This window comes from Bos grunniens, chromosome 16 (assembly GCF_055505025.1).
Source record: "Bos grunniens cultivar Pamir isolate PY7600 chromosome 16, Bosgru_T2T1.0, whole genome shotgun sequence".
Taxonomy (NCBI): domain Eukaryota; kingdom Metazoa; phylum Chordata; class Mammalia; order Artiodactyla; family Bovidae; genus Bos; species Bos grunniens.
In genome coordinates, this window is record NC_141180.1 from 13,541,587 (window position 1) to 13,561,363 (window position 19,777).

The following is a 19,777-nucleotide window of genomic DNA, read 5'->3' on the forward strand; positions in this document are numbered from 1 at the left end:
AGACTGTCCTTTTGAAATCATTTTCCTTCCTGAAGATCCTCCTTTTGCAATTTCTTTAATGAAGTTCCACTAATGGTAAAATCTGCTTTTTATTTGAATATAGCTTTATTTCAGTTTGCTACATACAAATTCCAAGTTGCTAATTTTTTTTCTCAGAATTTTACAGCCACTATTCTACCATCTTTGGAGTCCCTGTTGCTATCGAGAAGCCTTCTGAAGTTCTGTCTTGCCTTCACCGATGATCTTCTCCTCACTTTGACTGCTTTAAGAATCTTTTGTTTGATATCTCACAGTTATAATATATTGAGTTTAGGCTTAGATTTCATCTATATATGCTTGGGATATACTGTGCTTCCTGAATTTATGAATTTGTGTTTTTCCAACCAACGTGGAAAATTCTGTTACTTCTTCAAATATTGCCACTTCATCCTCTCTACTCTCTCCTGCTGGTACTTCTAGTCTTCATAATTTTTCCTTCCACATCTCTTACCTTCTCCTTAATATTCATTTTCTAGCACCTTCTTTCTCCTTGCTGCACACTGGGTAATTTCTTTGTATCTAGCTTCCAGTTTATTTATTGACTATTCAGCTGAGTTAATATCATATTCAACATGTTTGGTTTTTTTTAATTGCAAGTAATATATTTCTTATCTAGCAGTTGCATTTCTTTTTCAGATCTGCCTGTGGTTCCATCCTTCATGTGTGTTGATGACGACACCTTGGAAAAGTGAGTCCAAAGTTTATTTCTACGGGTTCTTCCTCATGCTATTAATAGCCAGTTTCCACTTGTACCTGGTGATCTCCAGTCATGAAATAGTATTGTTTTATCTTAATCTATGGGAATCTTGGGCCTAGATCTTGTTTCTACCAGGAACTATAGGGTATTGCAAACTGAGGCCTACTTCAGCTGTCCTGGATGGGGCATCTCAGATTCAGATTTATCTCCTTGTTTCTGGTCTGAGGAGAACGGATACGGCAATGCTGCAACTGGTATTTGTTATCCAGGCAACTACTGCCAAACTTAGGCCTAATGGAGTTGTCAAAATTTACAGATAAAAATGCGTTCATTTTGTCAGGAAATAGAAAATAGAAGTATGGTTCTTAGAGATTTCCTCTACCTTCTTTGAGCCTATTAATGGATTCAAAGGAGATTTTATTCAAGATCTAGTTGTTCTGCAGTACCTAAAGTACTACTGGAAGCAAAAGTCTTATTTAATATATATTAACCTGATATACCTGAGATAACCTGAGAAAGCTCATGATTTATGGCAATCCTTGCTCATTGAAAGAGGTATGGAGAGGTTTCTATCTCTCAATCGGAACTCAATCAGTATTTCGGAACTGAGTATGAAAGTACAAACTTATCCAATAAGTTGTTGCCCCATCTTGTAGAAATTTCTCTTATTATTCTATTACTAAGATACTCAGACACCCTTCTTGACTATTCAAATTTTCAATGTCCTGACCAATATGTAGTTCAGGTCAACAAAACTAAAATCTATGAAAATAAACCATTATTTCGAACATTTTAAAAAACAGACAATAACGATTTGTTATGTGCAACTTACATCTAGATGTATAACTTTATTCTTGGAAGCCTGAGCCACCTATAATTTATAGAAGCAAGGCTAAACAAGGCAGCTGGTGATTTCATTTTAGTCAGAAACACATCTAACAGGAATCTGGCAGCAGATCTGGCTGCTGTTGTCTTAAATGCAGATGGCTTGTTTGCATCTTTAAGATTCATAATTGTTGGTCACTGTTCTCTGGATGATCAGGAAGCTCTCTGTGCCTCAACCTAATCACTGAAGTAGTGAAAGGAGATACCCGCAGCAAGGGCTGCAACTGCAAATGCTGCAATCACACCTAAAGTGAAACAAACACAAAACAAATGGAAATGGAATGAGCAAAAGAAAGGTTTAACTGCTCCTAGGCTTTGAAATGCAGGTAACTGATGGGGCTAAACAACAATAACAATACAGAGACACAAATGCATATGCATACACATATACAGACACTGAAAGCCAGCAAAATCTTAGAGGAAAATGTAGCAATAGTTGAAAATATATTTTACAAAGGTTGGACTGGTACTGACCCCTTAAAATAAAAGTGTCTTTTCTTTTTTTAAAAGTGTCTTTTCTTATACACAAATGCACTCATACACATCTAAGAGACAATCTAAGAGACAAACTAACCCATACTTTAAAAGGCTTCTACAAATATTTATATTGACATTTCAGCCATGCCATCTCATGCAACTTAGCTTAAACCAAAGAGACATCACAATGCAAAGTCATTTATATAGCTATCAAAAACCACAGAAACTAAAATCTAAAAATTATTAAGCTTATGTTGGCAACTTTTATTTTTAATTTTTCCCCTGAGCATTTTAAGTTAAAAAACAAAAAACTGACCATAGTAGTCCAGACACACACACACAGGTGCAAAAAATTTAGGTAATTAAGTTTACCTAGTGAGTTAAGCGACATGAAAAATAACTGAAGTTTCTGGCTTCTAACTCTCAGTCAGCCGAAAGTCTTAACTAAGCAACAGGTCACATGTTCTTTTATCACTAAGACTGAAAAATGGTAACGTGACCACCATACTTCTTGGAAACTTTAAAATTAAAGTGCGTTAGAATTTTCAGATTTGAATTTGACTCTTCATAGAATATCTATCAAAATCTTTCATAACTGCAATCCTGGGAACACCAATTTGGAAAACATTGGCGCTGCTATACTTGTTGTTCCCCAAAACTCAACATAATTTTCTTCTAAAAACACCAAAACATTTAATAGGAAGTGTCATTTTTGAAAGCATTTGGGACAATGCTTTATTTATAAATCTTCCCACCACTTTCCACAGTACTCAATAACTAGCTTAATCTAGCTCTTTTAAGAAAACAAAATGAAAATAGTTGTATAGTAACAAGAAAACACAAATCCAAAATATCATCTTTTCAATGTTATAGAAGAAATATAATACCTATGTTTTGCTGAATTTTCAACACTATTGTAGTTTTAATTGGCTGTTTTGGTTGTTCATCATCTGTGTTGTCCAATGAAGCTTCAGTATCCATAGAGGAACTTATACAGGCTGCAAGAAGATAATAATAAATACTAATCAAGATGGGAATAATTACCATTTAAAAATAACCTTTGAAGAACACTATAAAAAACACACAATGAGCTCCATTTTCCTTCAACTTGACTTTTTAAAAATTTTATTTTTTTCAACTTGATTTTAAAATAACAATTTGCTCTTTATTGAGTGTAGGTGAACTAAATTTTATGGACTATATATCAGACTGATATACTTTTTAAAATACTTTATGTACTTTCATAACTGATTGCCAAAGAGCCACAGAGCTAGTTCTGAATGATGTCCACAAATTATAATCTGATTACCATATGATAGTACAGATAAACTGATACTAAAAATCAAACTACACAGACAGGGTAACCTTCTCTCTTAACTAGAATTAATTTATAATATACTTATTGATAGTTCTGGCAATTAATCATTCTAAGCAATCATATATTAATACAAAAGCAAGGACTGGCAAACTAACCCATGGGCCAAACCACAGTCCATGGGACAGACCTTACATACCTAAAATATTTACATAAAAAGTTAGATCACCTGAAATTTGTAACATATAAGCAAAATGTGATCACTAGTTTGACCTTAAAACAACTACATGTTAAGCAAAGTATGTACATTATCTCATTTACAGCTGAAAAATAAAATCTGGGACACTAAGTGAATATGTGAGCATCATAAGCAACAGAATGAGGATTCAAGTACAAGTTTTCTTCCTACTTCATTATGCTGACAATAATTTGTGAGGGCTAGCCTAGCTAAATTTATTTAAAACTGACTAAAAGTTTTTGAACTGAAAACATTCTTAGGGATCACACAGACAAATGGTTTTCATTTTTAAACTAGTGCTAAAAAATCGGGCAGGAATTCCCGGTTATGTGACAGGAAATCCCAGTAAGTGAAACAGATGAAAGCAGAATTACTCTGGTTGAAGCATGGGTGGATCCCGGAGCCATCCTCCCTCCTTTGCCTCAAGAGGGGATAGCACGGGGCTGTTCTAGAGAAAGCAATTGCAGTTGATCCTTAAATAACACAGGTCTGAACTGCATGGATCCATTTAATTACACATGACTTTTTTTTTCCCACTAAATATATATGATTCATGGTCAGCTGAATCCATGGATGCAGTACTGCCCGTGTGTGCTAAGTCACTTCAGACATGTCTGACTCTTTGTGACCTCATGAACCGTAGCCCACCAGGTTCCTCTGTCCATAGGATTCTCCAGGTAAGAACACTGGAGTGGGTTGCCATGCCCTTATCCAGGGGATCTTCCCAACCAGGTATCAAACCCACGTCTCTTAAGTCTGCCTGCTCTGGCAAGCAGGTTCTTTACCATTAGCGCCACCTGGGAAGCCCAAGGTACCGCCCATACTGTGAAGCTACATGCGATTTTTGACTGTGGGAGGGTCAGTGCCCTTAAATCCCCATGTTGCTCCGGGATCAACTGTACTTCATATTGATCTCTTTATTAATATTTACAAAGATTAGAGAATAGCAGAGTGAGAAACAGTAAATACTGTTTAAATTCAAAGTAAAATATCTTATTGCTTGGGTTTGAATTCCATAGACATTTTTGTATCCCAATATACTGTGTGCTTATACGCAGAGTACATAATGAGAAACACTGGGCTGGAGGAAGCAGAAGCTGGAATCAAGATTGCTGGGAGAAATATCAATAACCTCATATATGCAGATGACACCACCCTTATGGCACAAAGTGAAGAGGAGCTAAATAGCCTCTTGATGAAAGTGAAAGAGGAGAGTGAAAATGTTGGCTTAAAGCTCAACATTCAGAAAACTAAGATCATGGCATCCAGTCCCATCACTTCACAGCAGATAGATGGGGAAACAGTGGAAACAGTGGCTGACTTTATTTTTCTGGGCTCCAAAATCACTGCAGATGGTGATTGCAGCCATGAAATTAAAAGACGCTTACTCCTTGGAAAGAAAGTTATGACCAACCTAGACAGCATATTCAAAAGCAGAGACATTACTTTGCCAGCAAAGGTCCATCTAGTCAAGGCTATGGTTTTTCTAGTAGTCATGGACGGATGTGAGAGTTGGATTATAAAGAAAGCTGAGCACAAAAGAATTGATGCTTTTGAACTGTGGTGTTGGAGAAGACACTTGAGTCCCTTGGACTGCAAAGAGATCCAATCAGTCCATCCTAAAGGAGATCAGTCCTGGGTGTTCATTGGAAGGACTGATGTTGAAGCTGAAACTCCAATACTTTGGCCACCTGATGTGAAGAGCTGACTCATTTGAAAAGACCCTGATGCTGGGAAAGATTGAAGGCAGGAGAAGAAGGGGACAACAGAGGATGAGACGGTTGGATGGCATCACAGACTCAATGGACATGGGTTTGGGTGGACTCTGGGAGTTGGTGATGGACAGGGAGGCCCGGTGTGCTGTGGTTCATGGGGTCGCAAAGAGTCGGACACGACTGAGCAACTGAACTGAACTGATACTGTATGCACATCCATGAGGCTGTGCTTACAAGGATGACACATAAAATTATTGAAATAATTATCTATGATACTAAAATGGATTAAAAAAATTGCTTGCTTCTCATCAATTTCTCATGAAGAACAGTTTGTCATGTTGAGAAATAATCCTCAGTAGCCACACCTTATTAGAATCAAGGGCACAACCACTCTTTTTTCCCCTCTTTGAGCATATGACTAAACACAAAACATTTTTCTCTTTTGTTCTACTCCCATATCAGATCAGTCACAAAGACCAACAAATGGTTCTTATGAACTTTCTCCAGATTTATTCAGTCTTCTATATTTCTATAGCTCCCACTTATCGCCATAACACTTTACTTCTAGACTACATTAGCTCACCAGCTTAAAAGCTTCTCTAACTTCATCCATAGGTCTAAAAGTCGAATGCAAGTACAATTTTATTTATTTTAAAAACATACACACACCTTTGGTTTTTCTATTAGCAAATATCACTGCTTAAAGCTTTTCTTTGGGCCATTAAAATCTTTACCTCAGATACAAACACAAATAATGGATGAAGTATTAAGTGCACTCTTTTAACTTATATGCTAGAGACTTTTTTTTTTTACTTTTTTACTTCAGTATTTATAAAGAGCACAAAAATGGCTTTATTTTTCATGACATTATTTACACCTTTAATACTGAATAGTTATATGTGAACATAATGCTCAAAGAAGTCAAATCCTTTGTATAAACAATTTATATCTCTTTAAAAGACATTCCATCGCTCTATATTCATTTTAAAATGTCATACAAAATTATATTGATTTGATACAAATCTGAGACAGTTTTACTAAAGAAGAGCATTTTTCAAGAGTGAATAAATCCCTATCATAACAATTTGTGTCTGTTTTGGGTGTGGGCATGTAGAATTGTTTTTTAATACACGTTTATTTTATTTTTTGGACGTACTGTGCAGCATGCAGAGTCTTAGTTCCCTGACCAGTGCCTGAACTCATGACCCCAGCAGTGAAAGCATGAAGTCTTTCTTAACCACTGGAGCACCAGGGAGGTCCCTATGAGGGCATATAGAATTTAATTAGAATCTCAGGCACTGTAGTTTTACCAACACCTTAGTGCTGCTATCTTAAATGCAAACAACATGTTATTCAAAAGGAAATTACACCTTAACCATTTCTTAAAACCAGGTAATTTTAACTGCAGACAAATTCAAATTATTCATATGAGAAAGCAATCTTTCTTAAGCAACTGTCAACAAAAGAGAAAATAAGGACATGATGAATACATGCTAAGTTGTAGATATATTCAATTTCATTCCAAGCTGCTGACAGGTAGGACTATTTAGAAGAAAGTTAAAAAGAAACGTTAGAACTTAAACTCTTAGCTGTCGTCTTTGATCGTCCAGATCCCTAACTCCTAAGTTAATGAGGTTTCATTACTCAGTGATTTAGCCATGAAAATACATCTTCAGCATTACTTGTTTTCCTTTATTATCAATGTTTAACCAAACAACAAAAATCAATTTCACCTCTGATACCAAGACAGAATTAGCAAAGACGGGTTCCACCAGATTTTAAAGGTGTGTCTCTAAATTTTTAGCTGATACTATGCATAAAGTACATCTGAATTATTAAGTTAATATCTACTAGGAGATGACTAATACATTTAAGAAATTTTAAACCCAGTTATTCCTCACCTTAAGTGAGTCATTTTGACAAACAAATTGCTCTTCATCCCTTAAGTTATTTTAAAATACTTACTGGCAAAATATGTATTTTAAACATAGCAACTACTTGGCAACTGTATTATAGAATAGAATAATTAAATAAGCAAATAACATCAAATACTTAGAGACTAAAGCTAGATACTTACAACAAGTTTAACAATCATAAATGTACAGTCATTGATTTCAATCTCTAATTTGAACATTTGAGCTCTACTTTGCATGATTTTCCATGGAAACTCTAATTTCAAATAATTAGGAAAATATATTCACGCTATATAACATTAATCTCATACTTTAATATTATTGACTTTAATTATAATTCAGAAGGTACATAATTTAAACATTTTATAATAATTCTAGTAAGTATCACGTTACATTTATATATCTCTTTCTGTTCAGAATATATTCCCCCTAACATTTTTAGTAAATTCTAATACCAACCCAAGAGAACGTGGGGTTCAAAGGGGACTTGTTTAAGGTTACACAGCTGTAAGTGTGCTTCAAGATAGCCGGGAAAATATAAATAACCTCAGGTACACAGAAGACACCAACCTTATGGGAGAAAGTGAAGAATTAAAGAGCCTCTTGATGAAAGTGGAAGAGAAGGGTGAAAAAGTTGGCTTAAAACTCAACATTCAAAAAAAAAAAAAAAAACATCACAGCACCTGGTCCCATCACTTCTTGGCAAATAGATGGGGAAACAATGGAAACAATGAGAGACTTTATTTTGTGGGGTTCCAAAATCAGCGCAGATGGTGACTGTAGCCATGAAATTAAAAGATGCTTGCTCCTTGGAAGAAAAGCTGTGACCAACCTAAACAGCATATTAAAAAGCAGAGACATTACTTTGTCAACTAGTGAAAGCTATGGTTTTTCCAGTATGGATGTGAGAGTTGGACTATAAAGAAAGCTGAGCACCAAAGAATTGATGCTTTTGAACTGCGGTGTTGGAGAAGACTCTTGAGAGTCCTTGGACTGCAAGGAGATCCAACCAGTCAATCCTGAAGGAAATCAGTTCTGAATATTCATTGGAAGGACTGATGCTGAAGCTGAAACTCCAATACTTTGGCCACCTGATGTGAAGAACTGACTCCTTAGAAAAGACCCTCATGCTGGGAAAGATTGAAGGCAGGAGGAGAAGGGGACAACAGAGGATGAGATGGCTGTATGGCATCACCTACTCGATGGACATGAATTTGAGCAAACTCCAGAGTTGGTGATGGACAGGGAAGCCTGGCTTGCTGCAGTCCATGGGGTTGCAGAGTCGGACATGACTGAGTGACTGAACTGAACTGAAGCTGTAACTGGCAGATCTGGACTCAGATGTGCAACTGGTAAAATTATGCATCCAGTATTTTTGAATAAATAAATGAATGAATGAGTAAATGCAAAAGTGAAGATAATTCTAAACTAATAGAATGTTCATGTAAAAGCACTTAATTTTTCTATTAAAATGTTTATGTTTTTACCCTATTCCATAATTTGGAATGTATTTTGCTTCTAAATAATTAATTCCTTCTAATTCAACAAATACCTGATAAAGCAAAAATAATACACAAGTCTTATTTTTGGTCACAATACATCTGATCCAAATGTTTAATTCCTAAAAAGCTTAGAGTCGCTTTTACTGTATTCATCCTTCAAAATGAACTCGAGTCACCTGCTCTGAAGCTTTCTCTGAATCACTTATAGGGATAGTTCCTGTGCTAAATGTTCTGATGATTCCCTGTTCATTCTCCTATTATAGAACTGACCACTAGTTAAAGCAAAACATAAAAGTAGTAATAATAAAGAATGAAAAAAACAAAAGAATTTACTAAAACTTGAAAACACTAATGTCAAACCTTTGTCACCACAGATTACAAGTTACTGCTCACCTGTCATCAAAGTATTTTTTCTGACTGAATTATTACAACCAAATCACTGGAGACCCTAAAGTCCTGTCAGTAATCTTGATGTTCTTGAGTTCTTCGTTACTCTTAGGACCTTACTACATGCCCCACATAATTAATAAAGTATACAATTCTATTTCAAGTCAGATTACAGGCTTCTTGAGGACACGAATCTGACCTTTGATTTGTCACCTATAACACTGCCTTGAACAGAGCAAATGCCTAATAATTATCTAATAAATAGACATACTAAATGCTATAAAATAAAATTAACATTTATGGGGCAACAATTAAGTGTTACATGTTGTCACATTTTAATGTTCTACTTCCCTTAAAACACTCTAAACTATTAAGCCATAGAGCTATGATATTATATCCTTTTAAAATCATCATCCTGTTCAGTGTAGCACACTACACAAACTTTAAAAACCTTCTATCTAGATAGGCATATGCTTACAACTTTTTAAGCATACAGTAAGGCTGCAGTCCATGGGGTCGCTACTTCACTTTCACTTTTCACTTTCATACATTGGAGAAGGAAATGGCAACCCACTCCAGTGTTCTTGCCTGGAGAATCCCAGGGACAGGGGAGCCTGGGCTGCCATCTATGGGGTCGCACAGAGTTGGACACGACTGAAGTGACTTAGCAGCAGTAGCAGCAAATATGAAAAAAGATGTGCTACAGTTTTCAAAATTGACCTATTCAGTCTATGTCATTCAGTTAGTAACAGATATTTATGAATACCTATCATGCTTTAGGCATGGAACTCAGAGCAACACTTACTCTCAAGAATCCTACAGTCTTATGTGAAAGATTAACATCATTAAACATGCAACTGATATTCATCAATAATTATAAGAATGGAAAATAATGCAACGAAGCAGCATAAGACTATAATTAAACATAATGGAGGAATCCAGGCAGTCTGAGCTGTTATGTGAGCACGTAAAAGTATCCACACAAGTTAAAAAACGCTGTTTAGCGCCTTGAAGACAGGATCAGTATATTATTGATCTTTGGATCCCAAACTGTAGGACTGACAAAATCAACAATCTGTTCAGTCAACAAATATTTACTGAGGACCTATGTTACGTTAGGCTAGACTCTCAGTAAAGTGCTAAACATGAAAGCAGCGAAAGGTGGTGAAGAAAAATGAGGTCTAGAGACTGTAATAATAACAGTTAAAGACATTTGGGAGTACTTGGCTTTGAAATATTTAGAACATGACAACTGCCCTCAGTTTAAACTTAAAGAAAGACCTCAGTAAAAGAAGCAGTACAGCTGCCATTTGAACAACGTGGGTTTGAAATGCACAGGTCCACTTATATGCAGATTGTTTTCAATAAATACATACAACAGTACAAGGCAATCCATGGCTGGTTGAATCTGTGCACTCAGAAGGAACTTACTCAAGTTATCAACATCAGAGGTGACCTAGAACAAAGGCAAACAAAAATCTCTGCCCTCATGAGTCTAAGATCGGTCGGCAGAAACAGTGTAGTTGCTCATCTAGAAAAACATATTTCACAAAGTAGCAAACTTTTCTACCAATCTGCCTCAAAATTTATCATTCAGAGGCTATGCTATAGTTATACCTTTAAAAATATTAGTTTTCAGGGGACTGAAGCACACCTGCAGCTTTAACATCTGGTACTTAGCAATTTAGAGGTTTTTATTTTTGTTTTGCTTTAAAACAAACTTACTGTTCCACATGATTAATATGACCCTGGAGCTGTTGAAAAAACAAGCCGGGTGATCTCCAACCTGCCTGAGGCTTTACTGACAGATTAGAAATTCATCAACTAAACACTTACTTTATTCACAATAGAAACAGCAAGACTCAATCACCCAACTCTTGTGGGGGGTGGGAATTAGTCAAGCAACAGAAGAATGATATGAAATTTATACTATGATATCAGAGATTTCAAGACTGATAAAAAAAATGGCTACATACTACACATTTATGGATACCTGCAAGTAATACTTTCATCACATATTTTTTAAAAATGTTTCAGGAAGACTGTATATATTTATACATTTATTTATAGACATGTTTTCATATTCTGCTTCACTAGAGACAAAAACAAAGCAAGCAGAGCAAAACAAAACAGAAAAAAGACTTTTAAAATGCAAGATCAAATGTGAAAGTGATGGTTAGAGACAGAGAATGTGTTACACAATTACTCAGTATGGCAAATCTATGTTCTGTAAAAATAATCTTGATCTAAATTTTGGACCTGCCCATTTTAGCTTGGCATCCCAATTATATGGAGGGGACAGGAAAATAACAGCAAATAGTCTGAAGACATTAAAAAAAAAACAAAAAACTGTGACCTGGTGCTTAACCAAATAATTAGTTAAGATAATGGACTTTGAGAAAACTTCACTTAGAATAAAAGAAATCCCTTAAAGCTATACTTTTCTACCTATTTAAGAGTAGGCTTGAAAAAAATCTAACGTATCTTAAATTCTGATACAATTTTCCAAAAAACACTGCCACTTACATACTATGTAGAAATTAAATAGACACATTTTTAAATGACTCAAAAATATCAAATAGGACTAGCTTGAAAGAAATCTACAGACATGATGCTTCAACTAGATGTCCCATAAGTAACCTTAGCCATAGTCTAATCTGGTTCTTAAATAACTTCATATAATTACCTGTGTTTATTTCCTCTGCAATTTCCAAATCTTCTATTTGAATCATACGATCTAACATCTCTAAAAAATGGTCTCTTATTTCTTCAGCTGACTCATCACCAAATTTATAATCACATAACATTACAGTGGATCCCGGAATGGGGACAAAAACTCGGTGAGGGAGAATGTGGAACTCTTTTTCAGAATCTAAAAGGAGAAGAAACAATATTTAGATGGATCTGTCACTGCTATCAGTGATAAATATAAGTATATGAAAGTATATGTCGAAAGAAATAAAGCCTAAAAGGTCTTTTCATTTTCTGTTCTTATACAGAATTCTTACTGAATTCTTTAACTCAATATTTAAGACCTCCGCAAGGGACCTAAATGATACTCCCATAAAATATCAACTCACCACTGCCTTCAATCCGAGGATATTGTTGATTATACATGTTCATGTTATTCACTATTCTATGAAAAAATACTAAGGAAACAATTTTGTCCCTGGTCTCAGAACTTATTGTTTTTCTCGTTTGTTTTAACCTTATAAATACTGAAATTTCTGAACAATTTTTCCCTTCTTCATGCAAATTTAGAGACAAACTAATGGCTCACTTACATTAAATGTATAGATCGTGATAGCGTTCATTTCCATACTAATCTCACCAATGACTTCATCTTACATAATGTAGATCCCAATCAAGCATGTATAGGAAATCAAGATATACACATTTTCTGTACTAATCTCACCACCAACTCCACTTTGCTTTCATTTTCCCTTTGCCTCATTCTCATAATTAACACTTATTTTGTCTTGTTAACTTGTAATGCCTTTTTGTGAACAGCTTTAAATCATTTTTAGACAAAATAATATGGACGTCAGTAAATAATGAGCATTTCATTCTTTTAATAATCACATTTCCCTCAATTTCTAACACAGTCACTGATCCACATAAACACATAATTATTGTTTGGCATAACACCATGACTGATGAAGTATCAACAAAGACAAGAGATTTGTGTAAAGAATGACTTTCAGCAATGGATATGCAATTTAAAAAGCTTCCGATATTCAGATCAAGTAGAAAACCAGGGCTAATGTTAACCGTAACTTACATTTCATTGTTAAGAAACAAGTGTTAGCTTTATAACAGATGACACTGAAGAATGCCTTAAGTGTCACAGAAAATGCCATGGCTTAAATTAGGTGTTCCTGCCAGATTCTGCTTAATATATTGCTTTGACATGAGAATTGGGCCAGTTTTACTCTGTGACCAGACTGCCTCCTAGCTGTAAAATTACATTACTGCAATTTGCACTGTAGTATGTAAACTATCCACACATTAACGTTACGACTATTATTTTGGGCCATAGTTTCTTTTGAGGGGAGAGGGGCATAATTTCTTGAAACAGGTTAAGTTCAAAACTTTCAAAGGTGGTGCTCATGTATGTGTTTAATTGGCATTAAAATTGCATTAATTCTAGGTTTGACTGAAAAAGAAACACATATGTTTGCTTATAAAATCAAATGTTAAAGATTTGGCTGCAATAAACTTAAATAATTTATTAAAAAAGAAAAATATAATTTTTAAATTAAAGTTAGGTTAACCATTTATTACTCAAATAAGACCAAGTTTTCTAGCTCATCTGAGGTTTAAAATGGGAGGGGAGATCTTTTTAAAACAGCACATCTTAAAAAGTACTTAAAAAAAGAATCCTTTAGGCATATTCCCATAGCAGAGTATTTAGTTCAAAATTATAAAAACATTTACAGTTAAGTCAATATGATAAGAATTGAGTTTCTGCTGATTAAGTATAGAATCCTAAGTCATACTGGAGTACTACAGAAAATTTTACAGAACAGGTGATATCTAAGCTGACTCTTAATGCATGAAGGAATGAGAAGTACAGTTAAGAGAGTGTAACCATGACTACAGGCAAAAAGGAAATACAAATGTTCTGAGAGGACAGGGAGTATAGATGGATGTGAAGGGAAGGATGGAAGAAGGTAAGAGATTTCATAATTGATGACCTCAGTTTCATGAGTGTGTCATCTACTGAGTAAGAAGGCAGGACTGAATGGAGGCTGACAGGATAATGAGAAGGTCTGGGATACTTCTTAAGGGAAAGAGGGAGACCACAATAAGTAAAAGGACCAAGTGGAGTCCTTTGTTTTTTTTAAACTGTCATTTAAATTTTAAGTTCTTTCATCTGGATAGCCAGAATTTAAAAACTATGTTTATGTTAAAGATTACAAATGTAATGTTAATATGCCCTTTGCAGATTTCCTTATGCATGCAAAAAATATTCCAGTTTAGGTTAATTTTATAGTATATATTCTAGATTTTCTTCTTCTTCTTCTAAGTCGTTTCAGTTGTGTCCGACACCAGGCTCCGCCGTCCCTGGGATTCTCCAGGCAAGAACACTGGAGTGGGTTGCCATTTCCTTCTCCAATGCATGAAAGTGAAAAGTGAAAGTGAAGTTGCTCAGTCGTGTCCGACTCTAGCAATCCCATGGACTGCAGCCTACCAGGCTCCTCCGTCCATGAGATTTTCCAGGCAAAAGTACTGGAGTGGGGTATATAAGAAAGACAAGCTAAGTAAAATGAGAACTAAACCTAAGATCTAAAATGTAGTGTATATATATTAAACTATAAAATTCACATGTTGTGTTATTATACTTGCAATATAGTTTTTACCTTGATATCCTAAGATATACTGACATGTTACTGGAATAATTATCCTGTTACTACAGTTCAAAAATGTTTATTTACACTTGGTTTCTTTTTAAAATATAATCTATAAACAATTACTATCAGAAAGAGTTAACTTTACTGATCGGACATCAGCAAAAATTTCAAAATACTAATTCACTTAATATGAAATAATACCAAAACAGTATTATGATACCCTATTTATGAAGCATTTGTAATGGAAAGGAATATTTAACTAATATATGTGATACAGTAGATCTTTGACATTAATGGTAGATACATCCCATGCCCCTGAAAATCCTAAAATTCATAGTTCAGTTGTAACATATAGTGTTACTCAGAAAGTAAAGTAATGATTAATATCATGCGAATTAGCACACACATGAAATCAAGCAGCAAAAACAAAGCCACAGAAATGCCAGACTAACTGGGTGGCTAAGTGACCAACCAGGCTTTACATACTTCCCAAAATAAAACTCTCGATCCAATAGCTCCATGTAAAATTCAAAATCATGTCTCAGGAAAATGATATATTATTCGTGAACAGAACTTCAGTTATTTGTGAAGTACATGAAGGATATATATTAAATCTGGAAATTCCAGGTATTATCATACTGGGAATACAAAAAAATTATAAGCAGTCCACTAAACCTGATACACAGGCTTTTAAAACTAAAAGAAGTTATTTATACACAGGAGCTATGTTTTTTTTCCTATAAAAATAAACACATTCCCTTAAAAAACTAATATATGTGTTTCAACTATGTACATATTCAACTGTGTACTGCAAATCCACTCACACCTGAATATAGAAAGGTAGGTAAATGTGTAGCTTCAAAAAAGCATACTTAATATGATAACCTTCCTTTTGAGTAAAAATAAAAGATTTCTAATACAAATTAGTGAAAAAGTATAAATTGTTTATGTTTCTCAAAAGATGGAATTATATAAGGTTAAGACATCATGACCAGCCTTTTTTAAACCTAATGAAGTCTGTAGAGTAACATGGATGAAAAGTATATAAACTAGTACACACACCAAAAAAACCTGAAAAGAATATGATCAACTGCATAAACATCTATTAAATACTCTATTATATATAATGCTGAATACTAATACATTAATTTTTTGATCATGAATAAGTTCTTAAACTTCACAGGTATTGATAAAAAATAATGGTTTTAAAATGTAACACAGTTTATCCATTTTGACAAAAATTCACATGGAATTTTTTAATCCTCCCTGAAATTATTAAATGTTGACAGATTTGCTATTAGAAGGTGTTCAAAACTTTCTTTAGGTGGCAACTGAAATTTTGCATTATACAAGAAAAGTATGTGATGACATTATTTTAATAGATATATGCAGTAAAAAAGGTGATCTTGACATCCTAGTATATAGATTGAACACATGCAAAAAAAGTACTTAATTTTATACTCATAACTTTTTTTTCTGGAATTTCATTCAAAAGCAGATCCTCAAATAGTATTTCACAACGATCAGCAACTGTATTCAATATATCTCTTTTCATGGCCTATGGAAAAACAAAGAAAAGCACAATGAGAAATAAGATCTATTACTTTAAATTCACATTATTTTATCATCAACCCCTCTCCCACATAACTGACTAGAGAATCCCATGGACAGAGGAGCCTGGAGGCTATAGTCCATGGAGTCACAAAGAGCTGGACACAACTGAAGGACTGAACATGCACGCGTGTATGAACGTGTCCAATAAAGTAACCAGGACATCATTCCACTTTTTAACGTCCATTCATTTAACATGCTTATCATGTTTAACAGCAAATTTACCTAAACATCATCTATACAGTAAATTTAAACCAAATAAAAATGAATGAAATTTTGCGTCTCAACGATAATGCTAGTACTCCAAATTAGAAAATGTATAACCACAACAAAAGTGCCAGTCATCATTTTTTTAATTTCTAAATTATATAGATTATAAAACACCACCAAATAATTCTTCCTAGGAGCACTTTTCTTGCTATTAAAAAGCTCAATTTCCCTCATAAGAAATGATTTCAAATGTACTGATATGTACAGTATTAACTGTGGAAAACTTAATAAACCTGTATAATCATCACTTTGTAAAGGATAGACTATATATGAAAAATAGACATTCTACATATGAAAATCTTGGGATGAATCACCTGGTTTAGCTGGACTGCCCAACAGATTGGACTTTTATCAGTTAAAATCAAATTAATTAAGAAATTTGAGTCGGAAAAAAGATTAAAATTTTAGGATTTTTAAATAATTATGTTAACATGCTTCTTTCATATACCAGTTTTCCTTTTGTACCTGCACAGCATCTTTAACCTTGGGCTTATTACTATGAATATAAGCTCTGCATTTCACAGCACCCTTAAGGTTTACAGAGCCACTGCAGATCTGGACCATGGCTGTGGATCTGTGGTCTGAATTCAGAAGCTGAAAGACAAAATCTGTTTAAGTTCTAATAGCCAATGATTATCAACTATATGAACCATTTAAACATTATATAAGTCATTTCATGAAGCAAGAAGAAATTTTTAACTGACCCAGGTGTCTGAAAATATTCTTTATAAATTTTAGAAGGCCTTTACATTTTTCCTTATAAATTATATGTTATTTTCTGAGTATTTTGAACATACTCTGAAATTAAATACACCACATCTAAATTTTTCTTACTAACATAACTATCTATAATACCTATATTCTTTCAATATGTTCATTAAACATATATTATTTGCAGATAACTCAGATAAGTACTATTAAGATTAAAAGACATTCAAAGAAAACATGATCTAGTAACAGAAGGTATGTAATGCAAGCTCTGCAAAAAAAAATTACTGAAATACAGAGCAGGATGTGATAAATACAGTAAAATTACAAGCAACATATAAACATTCATTTATTTATACTTTTAACTCATAACTTTCATAAGTCAAAAGTAATGTTACAGACTCCGCAGGTCAACTATGTCTGTCACCAGAAAACGACATCAGTGATCATCACTTTCATCTCATAGACCCATTCTTTTCTAATCTAAGTAGTATTAGTTCATGCTTGGCTTTGAGCTTTTTCACAGACATTTTTAACCTTATCATTTCAACAAATACCAAAACAAGGAGAGCAGTGAAACTTCAAAAGTACTACTAGAGATCTGTACAATCATACTGGAAACAAAAATCATGATTTAAAAAAAAGAAAAGGACGTGGTACAAACATATATTCTAAGTGCACGTGAAATAAACCATTCAACAACAGACTTCCCTGGTGGTCCAGTGGTTAAGAACTCATTTGCCAATGCAGGGGACACAGGTTCAGTCCCTGATCTGGGAAGAGCCGACGTGTCACAGAGCAACTAAGCCCATCCGCCCCAACGACTGAGCCCAAGCTCTAGCGTCTATTTGCCATAACTACTGAGTCCACACGGTGTAACTACCGAAGACCTTGCACCTAGAGTCTATTCTTCAACAAGAGAAGCCACCGCAGTGAGAAGCCCATGCATTGCAGGAGTAGCCCCCACTCGCCCCACTAGAGAAAGACCACGCACAGCAATGAAGATCCAGAGCGGCCAAAAATAAGTAAATAATTTTTTTAAAAAACCACAACAGAGTCAACTCTGAAGAAAAAAGACAATTCATGCAATTTAACCACTGCTAACTAACCATGTGCCGGTGACTCTAATGTAATTCAGGCAAAGGCTAATTTTTTTTAAAGAATGTAAGCCTAAAAACAATCAAGGTCTTGGTAAAAAATCTGTCACAGGCAAAACAGTTCAGAAGGTTCCAGGTCTGCTCAAAACTGTCAATCATTAAATGAAGCAACAGGGTGACAATGCTGATACTCTTTGGAAGAAGCCTCCTATGATACTTGTAGAGATCACTGATATATTAATAAATGGAGAGGAGGAGGAGTAATGAGCTCCCTTCATCCACTAAACCTAACTCTACTGTAGAAGAATAACGTCCCATTTTACATATTTAATATCTAATTTACAGTACATATTAACACAGTTGCAACATATATTATATATGTATATTATATATATATGTATGTATTTATATATGTATAAATTAGAACATTATTTTCCAAAATTGTATATATAAAAGACTACACACATACACACATATCAAGGAGAAGACTTTTTAAAAGATAAAAGGACTTGATTCACTCCTTTTTGGTGGAAATGTATTTAGGTTCTATAAATGTCAACCCATCTTGGTTTCTTTGGACTTCAGAACAAACCAGCTAGCAGACTTTGAAAATCGAACCTATTCATAAGTGGAGGGACTTTCGTGATGCTGATATTATATTTTGGAAAAGATCCCTCCGGTTATGGTAACCAAATGAAACCTTATGAAAATGGTAACATTTCGGCTATACCTTAATGTACAGGTAGGACTTTGACAGTCTGGATAATAAAGGAAAAATGGCACTGATAAGACAGATGACTTGGGAAATATACAGAACTTTAAAGGCACAGAAAGCATACATCTAAAATAGTTAAGTTAGAAAATAATGAAAAGACATGTTGAGGCCATAAAAAGCCTTGAATTAGAATTCGAACTAGTACATATAGAGCAATTAAGGAATTTTACACAAGGGGAGTAACACAGTTAGTGTCTGCCCCTTATACACACTTAATATTAATTGGAAAAAAAACTAATAAGTAAATGAACAGTGAATAAATGCAAACTGTGATTCCAAAAGGATAATCTGAGGTAATATACAAGACAGATCAGAAATATGAAAGATATCACAGGAAATATACAAACAAAGGTATCAGGATTCAGAGAATGAATCACTTTGGATAAGAATAAATGGAAAGAGAGAGACTAAGTTCCTTGTGATGAATTAGGTAAAACAATTAGGTTGTAAGGCTAATGGCAATGGGACCATAAAATAAAAGATGAGCTATGCTGCAAAGAAAGAATCAACAAAACTTGATAGAAAAGTGGCCTCAAATACTTATTGACTCCTTATTATATTAATATATAATGCCTTCTATTCTTCTCTCTATATTCCCACTCTCCAAACATTTTTAACTGCAATTTTATAACTGAAATAATTTTAACTGAATTGTTTCATAAACAAAGAAGTCATGTAAGTATAACTAGTAAAAAGCATACAGGTAGAAGAATAAACTTAAAAAAACACCTCTAAAATGAAAAAGAAGGAGGAAAATTAAAGACTAAAAATACTTTTAAGGTCCTGAGAAGAGA

At 34.2% G+C, this 19,777-nt stretch overlaps 1 protein-coding gene across 2 annotated transcripts in view; it reads right to left on the bottom strand.

Moving 5' to 3' along the window:
- Positions 1-1,549: 1,549 nt before the first annotated feature.
- The window catches only part of ODR4 (odr-4 GPCR localization factor homolog), a 36,533-nt gene continuing 18,305 nt past the window's right edge, over positions 1,550-19,777 (bottom strand). For both annotated transcript variants that reach the window (XM_086343332.1, XM_086343331.1), the window contains 5 exons: positions 16,869-16,997; positions 15,990-16,080; positions 11,855-12,040; positions 2,986-3,096; positions 1,550-1,866 (listed from right to left, as the gene is read on the bottom strand). In XM_086343332.1, the coding sequence (XP_086199458.1) occupies positions 1,799-1,866; positions 2,986-3,096; positions 11,855-12,040; positions 15,990-16,080; positions 16,869-16,997 (585 nt within the window). In that variant the 3' untranslated portion in view covers positions 1,550-1,798. The remainder of the gene's footprint in view (positions 1,867-2,985; positions 3,097-11,854; positions 12,041-15,989; positions 16,081-16,868; positions 16,998-19,777) is intronic.